This window comes from Triticum urartu, chromosome 4, assembly GCF_003073215.2.
Source record: "Triticum urartu cultivar G1812 chromosome 4, Tu2.1, whole genome shotgun sequence".
In the NCBI taxonomy this organism is placed as follows: Eukaryota; Viridiplantae; Streptophyta; class Magnoliopsida; order Poales; family Poaceae; genus Triticum; species Triticum urartu.
The window spans coordinates 588,848,326-588,868,887 of record NC_053025.1 but is presented as its reverse complement, the minus strand read 5'-3'; the positions used below and the strand labels follow the sequence as shown (position 1 = coordinate 588,868,887).

Here is a 20,562-nt window from a genome sequence, read left to right as displayed (position 1 = left end):
GCCCGCATTGCATTAGGTGCACATATGACATGGTGTTTGGTTGCAACCTGTATAAGGTGTTTTCACCACTTCTAACTAGTGGTGACCTTATCACACACAATCTGAACATAGTGCCAACTAGTTAAACAAATGACAGTTCATCCTAACTATAAACAAATGATAGATCAAATTGTTAAGAGCCATTGGTTAAATAGGGGATAGTTCATCGGTGTTGCTGCTTCATCTTCCTCTTCTGCTTCTGCTGCTGCTGCTTCTTCTTCCTCTTCTTCTATGCTTCTGCTGCTGTTGTTTCTTCTTCCTCTTCTTCAAATCCTGCACTGACCTCTGTTAAGCCACATTGCCTCTGCCCACTTCAACCTTTTGTTCTTCCAAGCGTCATTGTCAAATGCCTCCACACCATGGCTTGAGCTAACAACATCGTCAGGCTCGACCTCTTCCTCCTCAGGCACGTGTTCATCAAAGCCCCATTGGAGGATCCAGTTATGCAGAATGCAACAAGTAAGAACTAGCTTAACTTGAGTGGAGTATGGGTGGAATGGCTTCTGATCCAGAATTTTAAACCTATTCTTCAGAGCTTCAAATGCCCTCTCAACAGTTACTCTAAGGCTGGAGTGTCTGAGATTAAACATATCCTGTGCAGTCCTAGGAAAGTTCCTACCAGAGAACTTGTTGAGATGGTACCTTATTTTTCTGAAGGGTGGAAGAATACCCGGCCGACATGCATAGCCAGCATCTCCAAGGTAGAACTTGCCGTCAAGGATGTTGATCCCATCAGGTCGACTCATGCTGTCAGTGAGAATATTTGCATCATGCGCTGACCCCTCCCAGCCAGCCAGCACATATGTGAACTTCAGATCAAAGTCAACAACAGCAAGCACATTATGGCTTGTGTAGTGCTTCCTCCCCCTGTATGCTGCATACTGTAACCTAGAAACTCTGGCAGTGACATGAGTACCATCTATTGCCCCAATGCAGTCCTGAAAATGGCATCACTAGCCTGTGTTAGTACTAAACTTGAACAATACAAGCATATCAAGCCATGAAAAGTGCATATTATCAATGCTCACCTTGAAGTATGGATACCATCTTGGGTTTCCGTGAATCTTGGGTGGAGTCTGGCCAGATGGTCTCCTGATCATCTCTCCTCTAAGCTCCCCAACAGCAAAAAGCACCTGCTTGAAGTACCTAGAGATGGTCTCCATTGATCTCCTGAACGTGTTGTGAATGACCCTGAACCTCTGGTTATGGCCAACAACATGGAGGAACATGGTCAGTTGCTCTTCGACACTGGTGTTGATGTTATCTTGTAACAGGCCCCTGTTCCTGAAGGTCTCGACAAGCCTGGCAAACGGTGCTCTTTTCATTCTAAGCATCCACAGAGCTTCAACATCATTGAAGTTGTAGATGTAGTTCAGATTTTGGATCCTCTCCTGTTCCCGGGGAAACAATGGACCATAGTGGATCAACGGTCTCCCATCACGACGAACAGCTCTCTCGTGCATGAACATGATCCATGCCTGAATCACACTAATCAGTGCTGCTGCCTGAATTATCAGCCTCATCCGTGCGTCCATAACCTAGTCGACATCGACGGTTCGTTCAGTGGGAAATCGATCCTACACCTAGCTTAAAGGCCTAACCACCGAGCTAACAAAGGGGAAGGGGGTGCTGCTTACCGGCATCGGAGACGAGGACGGCGTAGGGGGAGCCATGGCACAGAGTAGGTCGACCAGACGGTGGCCAACAATAAGGGGAGCACCAGATCCGCCGCAAACGCCGCCGCCTCTTCCGCCGCCGCCGCCTATAGCGAAGATCTGAAATCGCAGCCGCCGCCGGTGGTGAGGCAGTAGCGAAGAAAGGGGGGCAGTGGCTATGGGTGAGCGAGTGAAAGGGGGTGAGGCTAATTTGGCGCCGGGACGGCGCGCCAGATTTCCATCTCCCGCCATCCCCCCTCGCCCGCGCCTCGCTCCCGCCCGTGCGACATCGCGCCGCACTCAGCCTGGCTCGCGAGAAACTGCCGATCCGAGAGTTTCCAGCGAGCCACCCTCTGGGCTGCTTTGAGAAGCGTGCGATGTAGGCCCAACAGGAAAACTAGACAACCAAACAGGTCTCTCCCTTCCCGCGCGGGCCTGGTTGGGCTCGGTGTGGGCAACCAAACACGCCCAATGTAAATGTCAAACGATAAGTGACACATGTGTGGCATGAAGTAATATCGATCTAACTTTTTTACACTAAGTTGCCATCCAAAAAAAACCTTCAAAAAAAACTTGAAACTTGCCAGCCAAACATAAAGTTTACACAACTAAATTTGCCATCCTCTTGTAACTAAACTTGTCATCAAAAAACGTCAGGGCGGAATTACTTTGTGCAACACATGTGGCACTTAGGTCCGTGTATTCCACTCAAATTGCTGTGTTTACGTGATGCATGCATTGTTTCCATGATATATGTGTGCATCAGCAAACAAATGGATCATAGATGTTCGATCTTCACATGCGTGCCAGTTGCCACGTTTCTATGCTTTGTCTTTTCAATTTTGGATTTTTCTTTTATTACCAAACCAGTCAACATGTATCATTCCCTCGCAAAAAGAAAGTCAACATGTATCATTACTATTTCAAAATACAGAGCACACACGAAAATGCTAGAACGCAGCGAATGGGGCACGCGTCACTGCACTAGAGCCGCGTCCTTGCAGCATCGGCCTTTTAGAGACCTTAGATGTAGCCCAAAGGGCCACTGTCATTGTAGTTTTCCGGACGAGATAAACCCGATATGACATCAGTCCTGGATCTATCACCGACTGCTGGAAAGACGAGGTTGCCACATCAAATCCGCTTGCCGGCATCATTGCGCTCTGTGTCGACCTTGCCACCGCTCAGGTGACGTTGAGTCCTCCATCCAAAGGAGGAACAATAATTGACAAGGTAGTACATGGTTTTTTTTAGCTTCACGATCAACGGCGGAGCTATGTGCGAGTCCATGGGGGCCGTGGCCCCCCCCCCCCCCCCCCCCCCCCCCCCCCCCCCAGCCCAAACGTGATGCATTTTATATTTGCTGCTAGTAACTAATGGCCGCTGCAGTTTGCTCAGTACTACGTTCTCACGAATGCATAACCCATCATCTTCACGCATGCACAGCTCAGTTGCTACCCAACCATTGCTACTTAGGTGCTCGGCTGCTCCATCTTATCGGGCACGACTGCCATCACACTGGCTCGATGCTGACTCTTGAAGAGCTCTACCTCTGAGCCGCCACTAATCCATTGCCTCTGATGTTCTTGCTTGCATCTACATGAACGGCCGGCCGTTCAGCTACTCCTCGTCCAGTCATTTTGGTTCCCCGTATGAGTATGATTGGCACTCCTATTGACTTGGTCTCATTAAGGATCTCAACAGCACATACTTGAATTGGGACTAAAAAGAGACTGAAAAGCTGATCTGTAGTACCCCATGGTTTGGTAATGACGCATCGATGTTTGAAAGCTCAGCCAGATATATTTATCCAAGTAGACAAGATGTGAGTGGACAAGATGTATGTTTTGGTCCAGTTAATTAGTTCATTTTTGAAGTATATATGTACGTACTTTGCAACCAATATAGGTAATATTAGAGACTTTTTACGGTGCATCATACTCCTGTAAATAGTGGGTAGTATATAATTGATCCAATAGTCATTATTGATCCCTGATTTTTTCTCTTGAGGACATTTTGGTAATTGGCTGTTAGGGTAGATTAGTCCTTTTTAATGATAATTTTATTGATTAATAATATGAGTAATTGCAATGACTAATAACATAAGTAATCACACCTGGAAAAAAGAATTATCCCTATCTTAGTTCGTAGGTTTCCCATCTCATTCTCGTAGAGTTCTTCATTTTCTGCCGCCGCCTAGCTGCCCGGCGGCCATCGCCTGAGTCGCACAGGGGCGGCCACTCCTTCTCCCGCCCTGCCGTCGCCGCCGCAGTATCTTGGATGGGGCCCCAAGATCTTCAACGGCGCAGCCACCCCGCGCCGCCCGGCGGCCCTCTCTCAGTCGCACGATGTTCGGACGGCGCCGGAGATCGGTTCCTTCGCGGGTCGTGGTGGAGATCCCTCGCATTGGTATGTTGCCTCTGATCCTCCCCAAACGCCATAGCCATCACCTCAGATTATGAGTTTGATATTGTGGGAAACGTGTTACTTCTTAGAAGAACTTAATAAGGTTTTTGAAAACCAAGATTTCTCAGAACCTGAATTTTTGGATAGAGATGATAAAGTTGCTTTGGTGTCTATGCAGTTCAGGATAAGTATGCATATGTATATTTTACGAAGCATTCGAGCCAACACACACCTGGAAGCTGTGATGCGATTTACATTCATATCACACAGGAATGAAAGTGTATGTACGGCCTGTATGCCCATGCTATGTGAACAGAAGCAATCTTGAACAATAAACATGAAAACAATGGGTTAAATTACTCTGTAATAAGGATGTCAGAGATTCTTGGTTCAGTTACGGATGATAATCTTTGACAATTTATAATTAATATGGTTTAGTTCTAGCGTATTTTCTTTCATGTACATATGTAACGGGCATTGTTGTTTCTTATGACAGGATAACGACATGGGTGGTGAAGGCATCTCGATAGATGAATTTATGGAGTATGACTCGATGGTCAGGCAGACATTTAAAAGCGAGAACAAAGCGTACAAGTTCTACTTAGGGTATGTGAAGAACAAAGGGTTTGTGACTAAAGTTAGTATGATGACTCGGGGGAGAAAGAGAAAAGAGAACAATGACGAAGTGTGTGCTAAGAAGAAAAGACCTTTGAAGTTTATGTATTTTCAGAAATATTGTACATGTTGAACCCTGTTTCGATACCATGTTAATTTATTTAATTTTGTACAGGAAAACACCTGGAAAGTCAAATAGACAGACTTCGATGACAAGGGGAACACAAGTATTATACATTCAGATTTTTACGATGGCATTTATCATCAGAGTTATATTTCTGCTTTGAATGAGATGTAGACGCACACTACAGTATCACTTTTATGAGATTACAATTGAGAAGATGCATCAGTGTTGTCTCTTGTTGTTAGCGTACTGGCCTCTTCTCTAGTGCATGATTACATGCCCATCTTCTCTTTATGTTTGTAACAGTCGACAGGTGAATGAACATCCTTGCAGTTTCTCTGGTGCTAATCCTTATCACAGTGGCCATGCATGCCCGTGCCAATCATACATTACATGGAATTGATCAATCATGTTTCAAAATCGATCTGAATGTTCAGACGCTTTCTCTTGGACCATCGGCGCATTATGAATCAGTAAGAGCAAGAAAACCGCCAAGATCCAATACGTTCATTTAGTTCAACAATGAATGATCTCAGGCCCACAAAAAAATTCTCTAGCTGACATCTAGTCTTACAAAGTGGGGATTAAAATTCTAGCAACATATATGATCATGACGAGCCAAAAAAGTATTAAGTATATAATACATCTGTATCTCCCTTCTTGTAATTTCTTGGCGAGCATTATCTTATTCGACGTGGCCTTCTCCCCTGAAGTATGCAGCTCTGACGCTAGAGAGTATAGTTTGGTCTCTAATTCTGATATTTGTTGATCCTTCTCCTTCAAAACAAGGCCGCAGTAGGCAGTAGCCAATGCATCTTCATGACAACTGTCCATAGCCATTCTGCAGTAGTTGACCATCTGCTCAGTGTAATTGTTGAGGAGGTCTTCCTGAATGAACGACTTGCAACCCTACATACATTAATAACATGGGGAAAAGTACAAGTCAATGATAAAACACTAATATCATGCATGTTGCATTTTAGGTAGCACAGTAATACTTCAGAAATGTCTAGGTTGGAGGCCGGGCGATAGGCCGAGAAAGAAGAAAATGAAGTGATTGGATGGATTGAAACCGTGTATATAATGGGCTATTTTTCCATAACACACACAGTGACACAAGCAACAAAGCTTTGATTGTAGGTGAGTTTAGAATTGATTTGTGCATTCCATCACCTGGACGTATGGATTTTTGGGGTCATTCATGAACAAATTTTACAGGGGCTGCTTCTTCGTTACATGAGAATCATTGGTGCCAGTTGCATCCAACCTCTATACATGAGCTCCGTCCGTGGGGTGATTAGAGAGGCCGGAAGATTAGCAATGTCTAGCAACAGATAGGAGAGTACCTGAGCCACCAATCACTAATCTCTTTCGAACGCCAGCACTAGGAATCAGCAGACAAAATAAGGACCGAACACTTGATATGCCCCTGGGGAGTTAGTGCAGTACATATGAGAGGTTGGGGATGGCCATGAGGAGGTCGGCATGACATCGTTCACCACGGGCTTCTCCGGCGGCTGTGTGCTGCCTACGAGGAGGAGAATCAATCGTCGATCCCACCCACCATCGTTTGATCTGGATTGCCGAAGAGGAGCCCGTGCTGGAACTAGATGGATGTGGAGCCCGAGATGTGGTTACTAGATATGTCGAACTCCTCCATCTTGGCGACGCGCAGGGCCGTGACGGACGGCTACGGGGCATGCGGAACTACCAAAACTGCCCCTGATCGCAAAATATACTACCCAAAATCTGTAGTAGTATTTCCATATCTAGGCCGTCCAAACAAAAAAGTAAACGACCAATATTGATCTGATGCACCGTAAAAGGTCTCTAATATTAATATAATTTTTCTGAAGGCTATGAGTTCTAGTTTATTGCAGTGGTTAAAATTCTTCTTTTTTCCCCCCCCCCCCCCCCCAATGCATTCTGTTCACGATGATGCTGGATTTCACCCCATCGTAGCATAGATGAAGCAGATGATCAAAATCTTTGGATGATTAGAAGGAAAACCATTAACCTTGTTGCTACAAAGGAGAGATAGAACTCTTTGATCCCCGGCGACCCGTCGGCACAAAGACCTTGTCACAAAGGGGACGAAGCCTGGACATATGCGGTGCCACCGGCTCCTTAAACATGACACCTCCCGGAACCCTACTCCCAGCCATGTGTACATGCTAGGAGTCCGAGTTTCTGCGCCATTCCTACTACCGGTGATGACGATTGAGGAGGGAACATATGCTTCCGCCGACGGGCGCAAGAGGAACATTCTTTGCTGGGGCATCATGTGGTATACCTCCTTTAGTGTAATTAGCCTGCATACAAATTATTTTTTCAAGGAGCCGACGGGAGCGTTGCCTTTCGCTTATAGACGAAAAAAAAGGTTTATCTAAAGTCCTCAACCAACCTTATTACTATGTTTTAGGTAGATGTGTTTTCCTGTGTTCCCAGATGCATGAAAATAGAGCCAATCATGGCTACGTACGAATAGGTATAAATCTTTATGAGTGCAAACAATATTTTTTGTAGGCGTGTTCCGGACTGAATTCTTCTCAAAACTGCGTTCGATTTTTTTACTAAAACAAGTTAAGTTAAAACTGGATGCTATTACTCCCTATCCAAACAAGCACTTATCAAAAAAAATGCTAAATGGAGGACAAGCTCCATTGAGCTCTTAATTTTTTGAAAAAAAAGTTGAAGCCATCAACAAAATATTGCAAACACTATTGAAAATGCAAAACTTGTCTTCTTTTTTCAAGTTGACGTGCATGGCCAAGCTCATTGCATGGATTTGACCTGGGCAGATCGACAGCACAATGATGCATATCGCCGCGAGCACTAAGCACCCCTATACTAACCTCGAGCTGTTCACGTCAAGAACCAGGAACGGTTTTCGGAACCTTCCGTTCGGGTTTGAGAAAATTTCAGAAGTTTTTTTTCTGTTTTTTTCACCGGTTTTCTTTCCTTTTTTCGTTTTCTTTCTTTCTCAATTCATTAACATTTTTTAAGTACCCGAATATATTTTAGATCCATGAAATTAAAATTTGGGAATATTTTTTAAGTTTGTGAACATTTTTACATTCAAAACACTTTTTCAATTAGTGAAACAATTACGAATTCGTGAATATTTTTTGAATCAACAAACATTAATATTTTTTTGAATTCATGATTCTTTTAATTCATAAATATTTTCATATTCACAAATAATTTTTGAATTAAAAACAAAATTTTTAACTCGGCGAATATTTTTTCTCTTCACGAATATATTTCAAATTCACGAACAATTTTAATTACGCGAACAATTTTACAAATTCATGAACAATTTTATATCAATTTTGTTTGTTTTCACAAACTTTTTAAATAATTAGACATATAAAGACATTTTGTTTTCTTTTTAGAGCAATCCTGGAAATAGATAAAAAACAAATCGTTGCACTAACTCAACGGCAACTATTATTGATCGAAGGGAGTATGTGATAACAAAAATGAAAGAAAAAGAGGTCCATGTCGCATGCCCCGCACCAGGCTCGCTGGGACTAGAAGAGTGCGAGGGTGTCGCGGTCCTAACCTATCATTGCACCTGTAAAAAAACATATCGCTGCATTGGACAGGGCTACGAATGGATCGTTGTAGGCGAGCGAGCTCACAATTGCATAAAGTGATAAACAGCACCTACTGATGGATAAGATCACGGATGCTATATCTGGCTTATAGCGATTATAGCATCCGTCCATCGGAAGGCACGCATATATAGGGACGACCTATTAGCATAGGTCTGCTTTCGCAAGCTCAGGTCACTCGATCGCTCACCCGTTCGGGTTCGGCTATGTCTTGCTTCTAGTGAGATGAACCTTCCACTGGCAGGAAGGGACGAAGTAATTGGCCGGCCTAGTGGCGCTGTTTGTTCGTTCGTTCACTCAATTTTCTTTTTTTCTGCTTTACTTTTGTTACATTTAAAAATCCTAAAATAAACATATTTCAAAAAAGATCTTAAGTTTGGCAAAAAAATAATTTTTTATTTGAAAATGTTAATCGTATGTAGGAAAAATGTTGACCATGTATTAAAAGAATGTTAATACTTGATTTGAAAAATTTTAATCAAACATTTTTTTGAAAAAGTGTGCATGGAAACAATATTGCCACATATTATGAAATGTTGATCTTGTATTAAAAACATGTGGACATCAAAAAATATAAGTGGGCATCAAAACATACTCCCTCAGTGCTCATCTTTAGTACAATTTCATACTAGAATTAGTAAAATGTTGAGACATTTATTTTTGGATGAAGGGAGTATAAATTTAAAAAAATATTAATCATGTATTTGAAAAATGTTTATTTGTAAATAAGAAATATTTTTGATGTATATAGAAAATATTTAATGCTTATTGAAAAAGGTTAACATGTGCTGAACACAAAACAAAACCGATGAAAATTGGCAAAAATACAAGACGAAAAGACAAAGAACACCGAAGAAAACGAACAAAGAAACTAAAGTGTAAAAAACAACGAAAGAAAAAAACAATTAAAAACAAAAAAAGGAATTTATAAAGCATTAACCAAAAAGTCCAGTGAGGAAAAAACAAAGAAAACCAAAAAAATGGAAAATATAGAAAACATGTCAAAACCGATAGATAAATGAAGAAACCGGAGAATAGAAAACCAAAAAAACTAAAGGAAAACATAAAGAATCTAAGGAAAACAAAACAAACAAAAATAAATTAAAAAACAGATAAATCCGAGGCAGCGGCGTACATGCAGTGATTATACCACAGGAGCGAGTAACGGCACTAATGGGCTAGCCGGCTGGTGGAGCGCCTCAAGCGAGAGCTTATTCCATCTCACTATAAGCCAAATCTCCAAAAAGAAAAATCTCACTATAAGCAAGATATAGCTCTCGTGCGCCCGTTCGATGTACAGGTTTGTTTTGTGGTTTCTTCGTTTTTTGGCCGTTCATTTTTATTTTATTTTATTTTGTTTCTTCATATGTTTTCTTCAGTCTTTTTGTTTTCCTTTGTCCTTTCATGGGTTTCTTCGTCTCTTTCACAGGTTTTCTCATTTCTTCCACGGTTTCTTTAGGTTTTATTTCATTTATTTTTCTTTGTTTTTTATTTCTCTGTTTTCAATAGTGTTTTTGCTTTTTTTCTTTTGATGTCAACCTTTTTATACACACGTTCAAGATTTTTCGCATACATCTGAATTATTTTATATACATGTTGTGTTATGTCTACTTTTTTCCATATGCATTGTATATTTTTTATGTACATTGGAAGCATTTGCTATAAGTGTTTAACTTTTTCCAAATACATAATTAAAAAATTTCTAACTTTTTTATGTGTACTTTTTACATAAACGTTGTAGATTTTCCGTACACAGTAAGAACACTTTTCTATACACATTTAACATTTTTCCAATGCGCGATTAGCAAGTTTTCAACTTTTGTATATAATGTGATTTTTAATAGATATATTAAGAGTATGTTGAAATACAAGAAAAGTGAAAAGTAAAGAAAAAACGAATTCAAAAATGTGAAAAAGGGGAAGAAAAAAAAAAGCATCGATGGCCTTTGGTTCGCGCTAGGCTGACCTAGTCTACCAGCTGCTTGAGGCGAGACTTCCTAGTCTCTCGCGTCAAGTGAGACATAGGCATGCCCTGCGCAGGATATCGATTATGGGGATCCTGCATCCGTTTTCTCTTTGCCCTTTGGGCTGCTGGGAATGGGATAAATAAGTAAGCCAGATTTAAAGATGAACCATGCATAACCTCGACCCTTACAGTTCTGATATTTTGGCTGGTCTAAAACTTGAGTTCAATCCAGAATACCCTTAACGAAAAACGCACAGGGCACCCTGACAAACAAAAAGGCAACATGTGATTTTTTTTTGATAAATGATGTGTTTTATTGGCTCAAAATGAAGCCTCAAGAGAACACAAAGACGACGATGAGCACACACTCGGCCTCTACATAGTTAGAAACTTAGGATGCACACATCAAACATCAACACACACAAAAACATGTCAACAAATAGCAAAGTCATATAAGACCAAAGATATGTATAGGCGAGGAAAAAAACCAAAGTGATCAGATCCGTGATCGGCAAAACTACATGAAAGATCATATCCACACCAATGATCTCATGGCACCATACAAAAGATGTGATTCTTCAACACCTTCAGGAAGGAAGAAACGCTTAATCGCCGCCGTCACTAGATCCAAGCACTCAAGGGCAAACTCTAGGTTTTCACATTGAAGAAACAATCTAAGCATATCCGAGCAATGCCTTTCACAAGGTAATGACGTATAAACATCGCCATTGCCAGGTATAACCGAGTCAGGTTAGACCTGGGCTTTCACCTCAGAGGTCGATATCAGGTGCTTGAGAAGCATCACCATCAAAGTCAAGTCACTCGTGTGTTTTCGCCATAACTTTTCCATGATCCAAACAGCTACATGACATGCGACCGCCGGATCTGGAGAGATGACACCCTCCCCCTCCCCCCCCCAAGATCTTTCGGTGGCCATCGCCACTATGGAGCACAAGAGGTAACTGAACCACCACAGTCTGCAGCAAACGCCACTTGGCCGACCAAGATGCGGATCACCACCACCGCCCGAGGCCCTGCGCGCTGATGATGGTAGGCCACGGTCGTCCAACAAAGCCTGATGCCCCAAGCGCCGCCGGAGGATGCACGCACCTGCTAGAACAAGTACATGCCCAGCATGCGACCCCCCCCCCCACTACCAGCATCCACCCAAGGCCCGACGCCCCAAGAGCCGCTGGAGATTGCACACACCCCTAGAACAAGTCCATGCCCGACCTACGACACCACCCCAGCCATGTATTTAGGGCCTCTTTGATTCATAGGACTTTCAAAACGTGGAATAGAAAACACATGAATGGATATGGAATGTGATCTTCAATACTATGGGACTTCATGAATGTTTGATTGTACACATGAAAGACCTAGGATTTTGATCAAGAAGTTGGAGTGGATGAATTATTTGTTTGTGGAATCCAGTACAAATGAATCTCAAGGAAAAATTCCTATGCATTGTTATCAAAGAATCAAACAACCCACTGGGAAAAATTCCTAAGGATCAGATTCCTCCCAAATTTCTTTAGGAAATCCTTTGAAATGAAGAAGTCTATGAAGGATCGACTAATCATTGACCCAGGTGGTCTAATAATTAAAAGAAACGCCACCAAAAGGGAATTTTGGACATGTAGAAATGGTTTGATTTGTATTAGAGACAAAGGTTCCCGCTCCCGCTCCCGCTAGGGTTCCCCCCACCCCCCACCCCCACCGCCGGCGGGCCCTAGGCCCTCCCCGCCGCTGCTGCCCGCCCGGCGCGGCGCCCCGCTCCCCTGCGCCTGCTTCCCCGCTCCCGTTCCCCCGTTTCAGCCGTCGCTCCGCGCGAGCGCGGGCGCTCCGCCCCGCCCCGCACCTCCCCCCTTTCCCCCTCCTCCTCGTCCAGCCGCCTCCGCCGTCTCCCCGGGAGGCGGCCGGGGCGGCGCGCGCCCCCCTCCCTCCTCGTCCGCCCACCTTCGTCCCCCCCCCCCGCCGCCGCCGGCGGGCGCCCCCGGATCTGGCCGGTGGTGTCGGCAGCGGCGGGTCGTTCCTTCCCCGCGCGCGCTCCTCCTTCCCAGGGTGGGAGGACGCGGTGGTGCTGTGTTGGAAATATGCCCTAGAGGCAATAATAAATTAGTTATTATTATATTTCCTTGTTCATGATAATCGTTTATTATCCATGCTAGAATTGTATTGATAGGAAACTCAGATACATGTGTGGATACATAGACAACACCATGTCCCTAGTAAGCCTCTAGTTGACTAGCTCGTTGATCAATAGATGGTTACGATTTCCTGACCATGGACATTGGATGTCATTGATAACGGGATCACATCATTAGGAGAATGATGTGATGGACAAAGACCCAATCCTAAGCCTAGCACAAGATCATGTAGTTCGTATGCTAAAGCTTTTCTAATGTCAAGTATCATTTCCTTAGACCATGAGATTGTGCAACTCCCGGATACCGTAAGAGTGCTTTGGGTGTGCCAAACGTCACAACATAACTGGGTGGCTATAAAGGTACACTACAGGTATCTCCGAAAGTGTCTGTTGGGTTGGCACGAATCGAGACTGGGATTTGTCACTCCGTGTAAACGGAGAGGTATCTCTGGGCCCACTCGGTAGGACATCATCATAATGTGCACAATGTGATCAAGGAGTTGATCACGGGATGATGTGTTACGAAACGAGTAAAGAGACTTGCCGGTAACGAGATTGAACAAGGTATCGGGATACCGACGATCGAATCTCGGGCAAGTATCGTACCGCTAGACAAAGGAAATTGTATACGGGATTGATTAAGTCCTTGACATCGTGGTTCATCCGATGAGATCATCGTGGAACATGTGGGAGCCAACATGGGTATCCAGATCCCGCTGATGGTTATTGACCGGAGAGTCATCTCGGTCATGTCTGCATGTCTCCCGAACCCGTAGGGTCTACACACTTAAGGTTCGGTGACGCTAGGGTTATAGAGATATTAGTATGCGGTAACCCGAAAGTTGTTCGGAGTCCCGGATGAGATCCCGGACGTCACAAGGAGTTCCGGAATGGTCCGGAGGTAAAGAATTATATATAGGAAGTGCTATTTCGGCTATCGGGACAAGTTTCGGGGTCACCGGTATTGTACCGGGACCACCGGAAGGGTCCCGGGGGTCCACCGGGTGGGGCCACCTGCCCCGGGGGGCCACATGGGCTATAGGGGGTGCGCCTTGGCCTGTATGGGCCAAGGGAACCACCCCAAGAGGCCCATGTGCCAAGAGATAAGGGAAAGAAAGAGTCCTAAAGGGGGAAGGCACCTCCGAGGTGCCTTGGGGAGGATGGACTCCTCCCTGGCCGCACCCTTCCTTGGAGGAAGGGCCAAGGCTGCGCCCCCCCTCTTCCTTGGCCCTATATATAGTGGGGGGAAGGGAGGGCAACCATACCTAAGCCCTGGCGCCTCCCTCTCCCTCCCATGACACATCTCCCTCCTCCCGCAGCGCTTGGCGAAGCCCTGTTGGAATCCCGCTACTTCCACCATGCCGTCGTGCTGCTGGATCTCCATCAACCTCTCCTTCCCCCTTGCTGGATCAAGAAGGAGAAGACGTCGCTGCTCCGTACGTGTGTTGAACGCGGAGGTGCCGTCCGTTCGGCGCTAGGATAATCGGTGATTTGGATCACGATGAGTACGACTTCATCAACCCCGTTCTCTTGAACGCTTCCGCGCGCGATCTACAAGGGTATGTAGATCCACTCCTCCCTCGTTGCTAGATGACTCCATAGATTGATCTTGGTGATACGTAGAAAATTTTGAATTTATGCTACGTTCCCTAACAGTGGTATCAGAGCTAGGTCTATGCGTAGTTTCTATGCATGAGTAGAACACAAAGTAGTTGTGGGCGTTGATTTTATTCAATATGCTTACCGTTACTAGTCCAATCTAGATTCGGTGGCATTGTGGGATGAAGCGGCCCGGACCGACCTTACACGTACTCTTACGTGAGACTGGTTCCACCGACTGACATGCACTAGTTGCATAAGGTGGCTAGCGGGTGTCTGTCTCTCCCACTTTAGTCGGATCGGATTCGATGAAAAGGGTCCTTATGAAGAGTAAATAGCAATTGGCATATCACGTTGTGGTTTTTGCGTAGGTAAGAAACATTCTTGCTAGAAACCCATAGCAGCCACGTAAAACATGCAAACAACCACTACTAGAAAAAGGGCTATAGATGGGATTGATACTAATGGCGCACCACCTACTGATACGCCATTAGAGTTGAAACTACTAATGGCGCACCTGGCCCAGGGTGCGCCATTAGTATCAATTTTTTTTAACTAGTGCGCATGTCCAAACATACTAATGGCGCATTCAGATACAGTGCGCAACTAGTAATGGCGCACCAGCCGGAAAGTGCGCCACTAATGTTGTTTTTTTATTATATTTTTTATTCCCTTTTTTGCAAAACTACTAATGGCGCACTATTCCACCGTGCGCCATTAATATTTTTTTTGCAAAACTACTAATGGCGCAGCAGCAGGAGGTGCGCCATTAGTAACCTGGATTACTAATGGCGCATTTAGAGTTGGTGCGCCATTAGTAAGTGGGCAGCAACAAGATATTTTGGACAGCCTCTCCTACCCACACTCACTTTCTCCCCACTTCATTCTCTCCACCTCCTCCTTGTCTCGGGTGCCTCCTCTTTTTCACCTCATTTCCACCATAGATTCATTCAATTTAAGTGGTTAAATTACCTTGTTTTGATAGGTAAGTAAGGGGGGAAGCTATATTTATGTTGTTCTCCCTACAACAATGTGCACATGCACTTTTTATGGCCTAGCTAGATCTATGTATGTTCGTGGTGTTGCATATGTTTGTGGTGTTGCATATGTGTTTGTGTTTGGAGGTGTACCGGTATTTGAAATTCGATAGTTGCCAATATTTTGCCGGAATGTTGATTCATTTCCGTTTCGGCGAGAATTTTGGCATTAAGCATTCTTTTTGGTCCTATTTTTAGGGAAAGTCATGCCAAATTTTTTCTTGGTTCTAAAATATCGTTTTGCTCTACCCCGCAGGCGACCATGGTCCGCATGATGACCGAAGGCATCGTGAATAGGTTTTTGAGGTCCGCGAAGGCCGAGATGCTTCAAAAGAACGAGACGGAGATAAGATGTCCGTGTCGAAGATGCAAGCTGAAGAGCCTTATTGCGGACCCGGAATCCGGGCAGGTGCGGGACCACCTGCTCTTGCGTGGTTTCATGGATGGCTATCGGTGGCAAGGTGATGAAGATGACTACGAAGTCGTCCATGGGGGCCGGGCAAGAAATGAGGAAGGGCAGCAAGACAACCACCGCGGCTCGGGCGGGCGAGAAGACGAAGAATCCCGAGGAGATGATCACGACGGTGATGTTGTACACAGTCATCATGTAGAAGATGCAGGACATGATGATGAGGAAGATGCCGGAGCAGTCGACGGGCATGATCATGAAGATGATGAAGCCGGCGGAGCAGACGACGCTGGACCATCGATGGGCTGGGTGCAGGACCCTCATATTCAAGAGCTGCTTCTCAAGGAGACGGATAACACAAGAGTTGCCGCCCGAGAGAAAGCCAAGATGGATCAACTTGAGTTAGACGCGGTTACTCCATTGTATGAAGGATGCAGGCCCGAGGATACCCGCCTGAAAGTAACGCTCATGGCTCTGGAGATGAAGGTAAAACACAAAATGACCGACGCATGCTTCGACGAGAACATGTCATTCTGGCACGAACGTCTTCCCGAGGGGAACAAGTGCCCGACCAGTTTGGAGGAGGTGAAGAAAATCGTGTGTCCTATGGATTTACCGCACGTGAAATACCATGTGTGCATGAACAATTGCATCATTTATCGGGATGAGCACGCGGAGTCTACCATATGTCCAGTGTGCGGCGTCACTCGATACAAGAAGAGGAAGAAAGCTCCTCGAAAAGTGGTGTGGTACTTTCCGATCACTCCTCGTCTGCAGCGGTATTTCGCGGACCCTAAGGTAGCAAAGCTCCTGCGTTGGCACGCGGATAGGGAGGAGAAGAAGCGAGAAGATGACGCAAATGATCTGGAGATAGATAAAAAAGACAAGATGCTGAGTCACCCTAAGGATGCGAGCTAGTGGCAAGCGTTGAACTTCGAAGACCCAGAATTTGGGAATGATCCAAGGAACATCGTGCTGGGCGCGAGCACCGATGGAGTCAATCCGTTTGGCAGCCAGAGAAGCACACATAGCACCTGGCCTGTGTTTGTGTGGATGTACAACCTTCCCCCCTGGTTGTGCATGAAGAGGAAGTACATTCACATGAGTATGCTAATTGAAGGACCGAAACAACCAGGGAACGACATCAATCTGTATCTGGGGCTGCTGAAAGAGGAGCTTGACACGCTGTGGAAAACGCCAGCCAATACGTGGGACGCTGCAGAGAAAGAATATTTCCCTATGAGAGCCGCGCTGCTCACGACGGTGCACGACTATCTCGGTTACGGATATGTCGCGGGGCAGGTGGTCCACGGATTTTCTGGATGCGTCAGGTGCATGGATGACACAACGTATCGCCAGCTAGATAGAGATCCCGGGTCTTCGAAAACCGTGTTCATGGGACATCGAAGGTGGCTTCGCGACGATGACCCGTGGAGAAAACGCAAGGATCTGTTTGATGGTGAAACCGAACCCCGAGGACGCCCGCGTACGAGGAGCGGCGGGGAAATAGACGAGCTGTTGAAAAATTGGAAAGACTGCCCACTGCCGGGAAAGAAGCAAAAGGCGCCAGAGCCGGGAAAGAAGCGAAAGGCGCTGGAGCCGCTGCTGAAGGTATGGAAAACGAGGTCTGTTTTCTGGGACTTGCCGTACTGGAAGATCCACCGTGTGCCTCACAGCCTTGATGTCATGCATATCACGAAGAACGTGTGCGAGAGTCTGCTTGGTACCCTGCTCAACATGCCAGAGAGGACCAAAGATGGGCCGAAAGCAAGGGCAGACTTGAAATCAATGGGCATCAGGCAGGAGCTTCACGCTATATATGATGATCATGATGATGATGATGATGATGAGGCGAAGCAGGACACGGAAAGTCGTCACAAAGGCAAAAAGGCCAAGAAGACCGGAAATGACTACCCTCCCGCGTGCTTCACTCTAAGTCAGGAGGAGATTGAGCAGTTTTTCACCTGCCCCATAGGAGTAAAACTTCCTTACGGTTACGCGAGGAATATAAGCAGATACCTAGACCCAGCGAAGCTGAAGTTCAGCGGGATGAAGTCTCACGACTGTCACGTGCTGATGACGCAGATACTTCCAGTTGCAATCCGTGGGATCATGGACGCGCACGTCCGTGAAACCCTATTTGGCCTATGCAACTTTTTCGACGTCATCTCTCGGAAGTCTGTTGGCGTGAGGCAACTCAGAAGGCTACAGGAAGAGATCGTGGTGATACTATGCGAGCTTGAGATGTACTTCCCGCCCGCATTCTTCGACGTTATGGTGCATCTGCTGGTCCATATCGTGGACGATATCATCCAACTCAGGCCGACGTTCCTGCACAGCATGATGCCGTTCGAAAGGATGAATGGTGTCATCAAAGGATACGTTCGCAACATGTCACGTCCAGAGGGAAGCATAGCCAGGGGCTTTCTGACCGAAGAGTGCATCTCCTACTGCACGAATTATCTAGGCATCGAGAACCCCGTTGGTCTGCCCATCAACAGGCACCTCAGCAGGCTCGCTGGATGGGGTCACCGTGAGGGTCGTCGCGAAATGCATGTCGACTTCGAGGGTCGACTCGCCGACTTTGAAAGAGCAAACCTAGTCGCGCTACAACACATAGACGTGGTCGATCCTTGGGTGGTACAGCACAAAACCTTTATTAAGAAGACGTACAATGACCGAGGCCAACAGAGGACGGACGGAGATATACTCAAAGAGCACAACTCATGTTTCACGCGTTGGTTCAAGCAGAAGCTTCTGTCGTACCCTTTACATGAGGATTCTTCCGTGGAAGAACAACTCATATTCGCCTTGTCACAGGGCGCCGAGCACAACCTGATGACCTATGAGGCGTACGATATCAACGGCTACACATTCTACACTGAGGCCAAGGACATGAAGAGCGATGGTTATCAGAACTCCGGGGTAACGATGGAATCCTACACCGGTAACGACAAGGACAGATACTACGGAAGGATCGAGGAGATCTGGGAGCTGAGCTACGCTGGAGAGAAGGTCCCGATGTTCCGTGTCAGATGGGCCAAGAGCGTCCTAAAAGAAGACCGGTATTTCACCACCATGGTTATACCCGAAGCCAAATCCAAGACCGTGGGCGCAAACGTCACCGCGAAAAATGAGCCATGGGTACTGGCTTCCCAAGTGGACCAATGCTTCTTCATTGCCGACCCGTCAAAGACCAGTCGTGTTGTCGTGAGGAGAGGCAAAAGGAAGATCATCGGAATGGATGGAGTAGCCAATGAGCAAGACTTCAACATGTACGGCGACCCGAGGATCGAACATGATGACGATGATGAAGTAGCATCATACACCACAAGAAGAAGCAGGACCACCCTACCTAAAGGACGTCCGTTCCACAGAAGAACTCCATTTGCGAAAAAGAAGGGCAAGAAGATTGTGAACAGATAGCTAGCTAAGATCGATTGTATTTAAATCGTAGCCTTCATTTCTCGATTGTATTTCATGGGCACTTTTTGAACTATCATGAATATTTTTAAATTTCATGGACACTCGATCTCGATCCCCCTCCATCTCGATCGCTATCCCACCTCGCCAGATCCGGTCCCCCTCGCCGCCGAGCACCCCCCGGTCCACCGGCCGCCGCCGCCGACCCCCCGCACCCTCGATTCCCCTACTCAACCGCCGCCGCCGACCCCCCGCACCCCTCCCCTACTCAACCGCCGCTGCCGACTCCCCGCACCCCCCGCACCCTCCCCCGCTCCACCGGCATTACTGTTTGAAGATATTTTTAAAAAAATTATTACTGTCTTATAAAAAAATATTACTGATATGATTTAAACAAGTTTGAACATATTTAAACACAAATAAGTATCAAACAGCATTTTAAATGCATAAAAAAATTGTGGAGCCTGGGAATCAAACCAAGGACCTCCTAGTGTGAGAACTGGCTGCTGACCAGTTGAGCTAGTAGAGGGGACTTGATGTGGATCAGCTCAGGTGGTAGATAACCTGTTGGCTCGAGTAGAAATAAAAAAAATACTAATGGCGCACCAGGGTGAGGTGCGCCATTAGCATGGATGTACTTATGGCGCACCGAGGGGTGGTGCGCCATTAGTATTGTGCCGCCCCCGCCCATCCATACTTCCTCCCGGCCCAAACCTATCGATCCCCTCTCTCTCCCTCGCCCTCGCCCTCGATCCCCTTCCCCTCTCCTCTCCCGACGCCGCTGCCCCGCCGCCTCGACGCCGCCCCGACGCCGCGACGCCGCCCCTTGCCCCTGCGCCCCTGCGCCTTGACGCCCGACGTCTCCAACCACCGCCTCGACGCAAGCAGAGGGGCTTCTCCTCCCCCTCAACGCCAGGCAAGCAGAACGGCTCCTCCTCCCCTTCGACGCCAAGCAAGCAGAGCGGCTCCTCCTCTCCCTCGACGCCAAGCCAGGTGAGCTGCCCCCTCCCCCCTCGGCTGCTTGCTTCTATCCATCCTAACCCTAGGTTGGTTGCATTGCTGCCCCCTCCCTCGTTTGTGATGATTCTATGCTACAAGATCCAATGTACTCATTTTGCATCTGAATTTACTTTCTGGAAATATGGATTAACTTTCCTGAAATTTGAGCTTTTCTTAACTAATCAAGAACTCCCCTCTATATGCGAAACACCTATGCATGACTAATTCTGCACAGCAACATGTCACTTCTGTTAAATTTTGATTTCTGAATGTTTCCGATGTGCAAGCATATCTAGATTAGTAGGACTCTAGTCATGCTGGTCGTTGGTGATATCTGCATTCCTACTGTTTGGTGGTGTTGACTGTTTTCTGTAGTTCTCTGAATTGCACATGTTTATTTCGATCCATTAGACCTTTTCAGGACTAACTTAGGTTGGGATTTATATTATTGTCACAACCTTCCTGGAAGGTTCGAGTGAGCCTGCATGCCCATTGATGGGCACCCCTTGTCAGTTGGACCATCT

General features: G+C 46.1%; 1 protein-coding gene across 1 annotated transcript; it reads right to left on the bottom strand.

Annotated features, from left to right (window-relative positions):
• Window positions 1-212: 212 nt before the first annotated feature.
• On the bottom strand, window positions 213-1,574 carry LOC125554297 (putative nuclease HARBI1). The gene is made up of 2 exons (XM_048717873.1): window positions 1,173-1,574; window positions 213-977 (listed from the first exon to the last, which is right to left on the bottom strand). The coding sequence occupies exons 1-2, from the start codon at window positions 1,572-1,574 to the stop codon at window positions 306-308; spliced, it is 1,074 nt and encodes a 357-aa protein (XP_048573830.1). The 3' UTR covers window positions 213-305.
• Window positions 1,575-20,562: the final 18,988 nt, after the last annotated feature.

Bases quoted from the DNA above. Each gene is read 5' to 3' on its own strand.
- LOC125554297 (XM_048717873.1), bottom strand. From the start codon at position 1,574: ATGGACGCACGGATGAGGCTGATAATTCAGGCAGCAGCACTGATTAGT. The intron at 978-1,172 runs GTGCTTTTTGCT...TGCCATTTTCAG, and splicing joins TCTCTAGGTACTTCAAGCAG to GACTGCATTGGGGCAATAGA.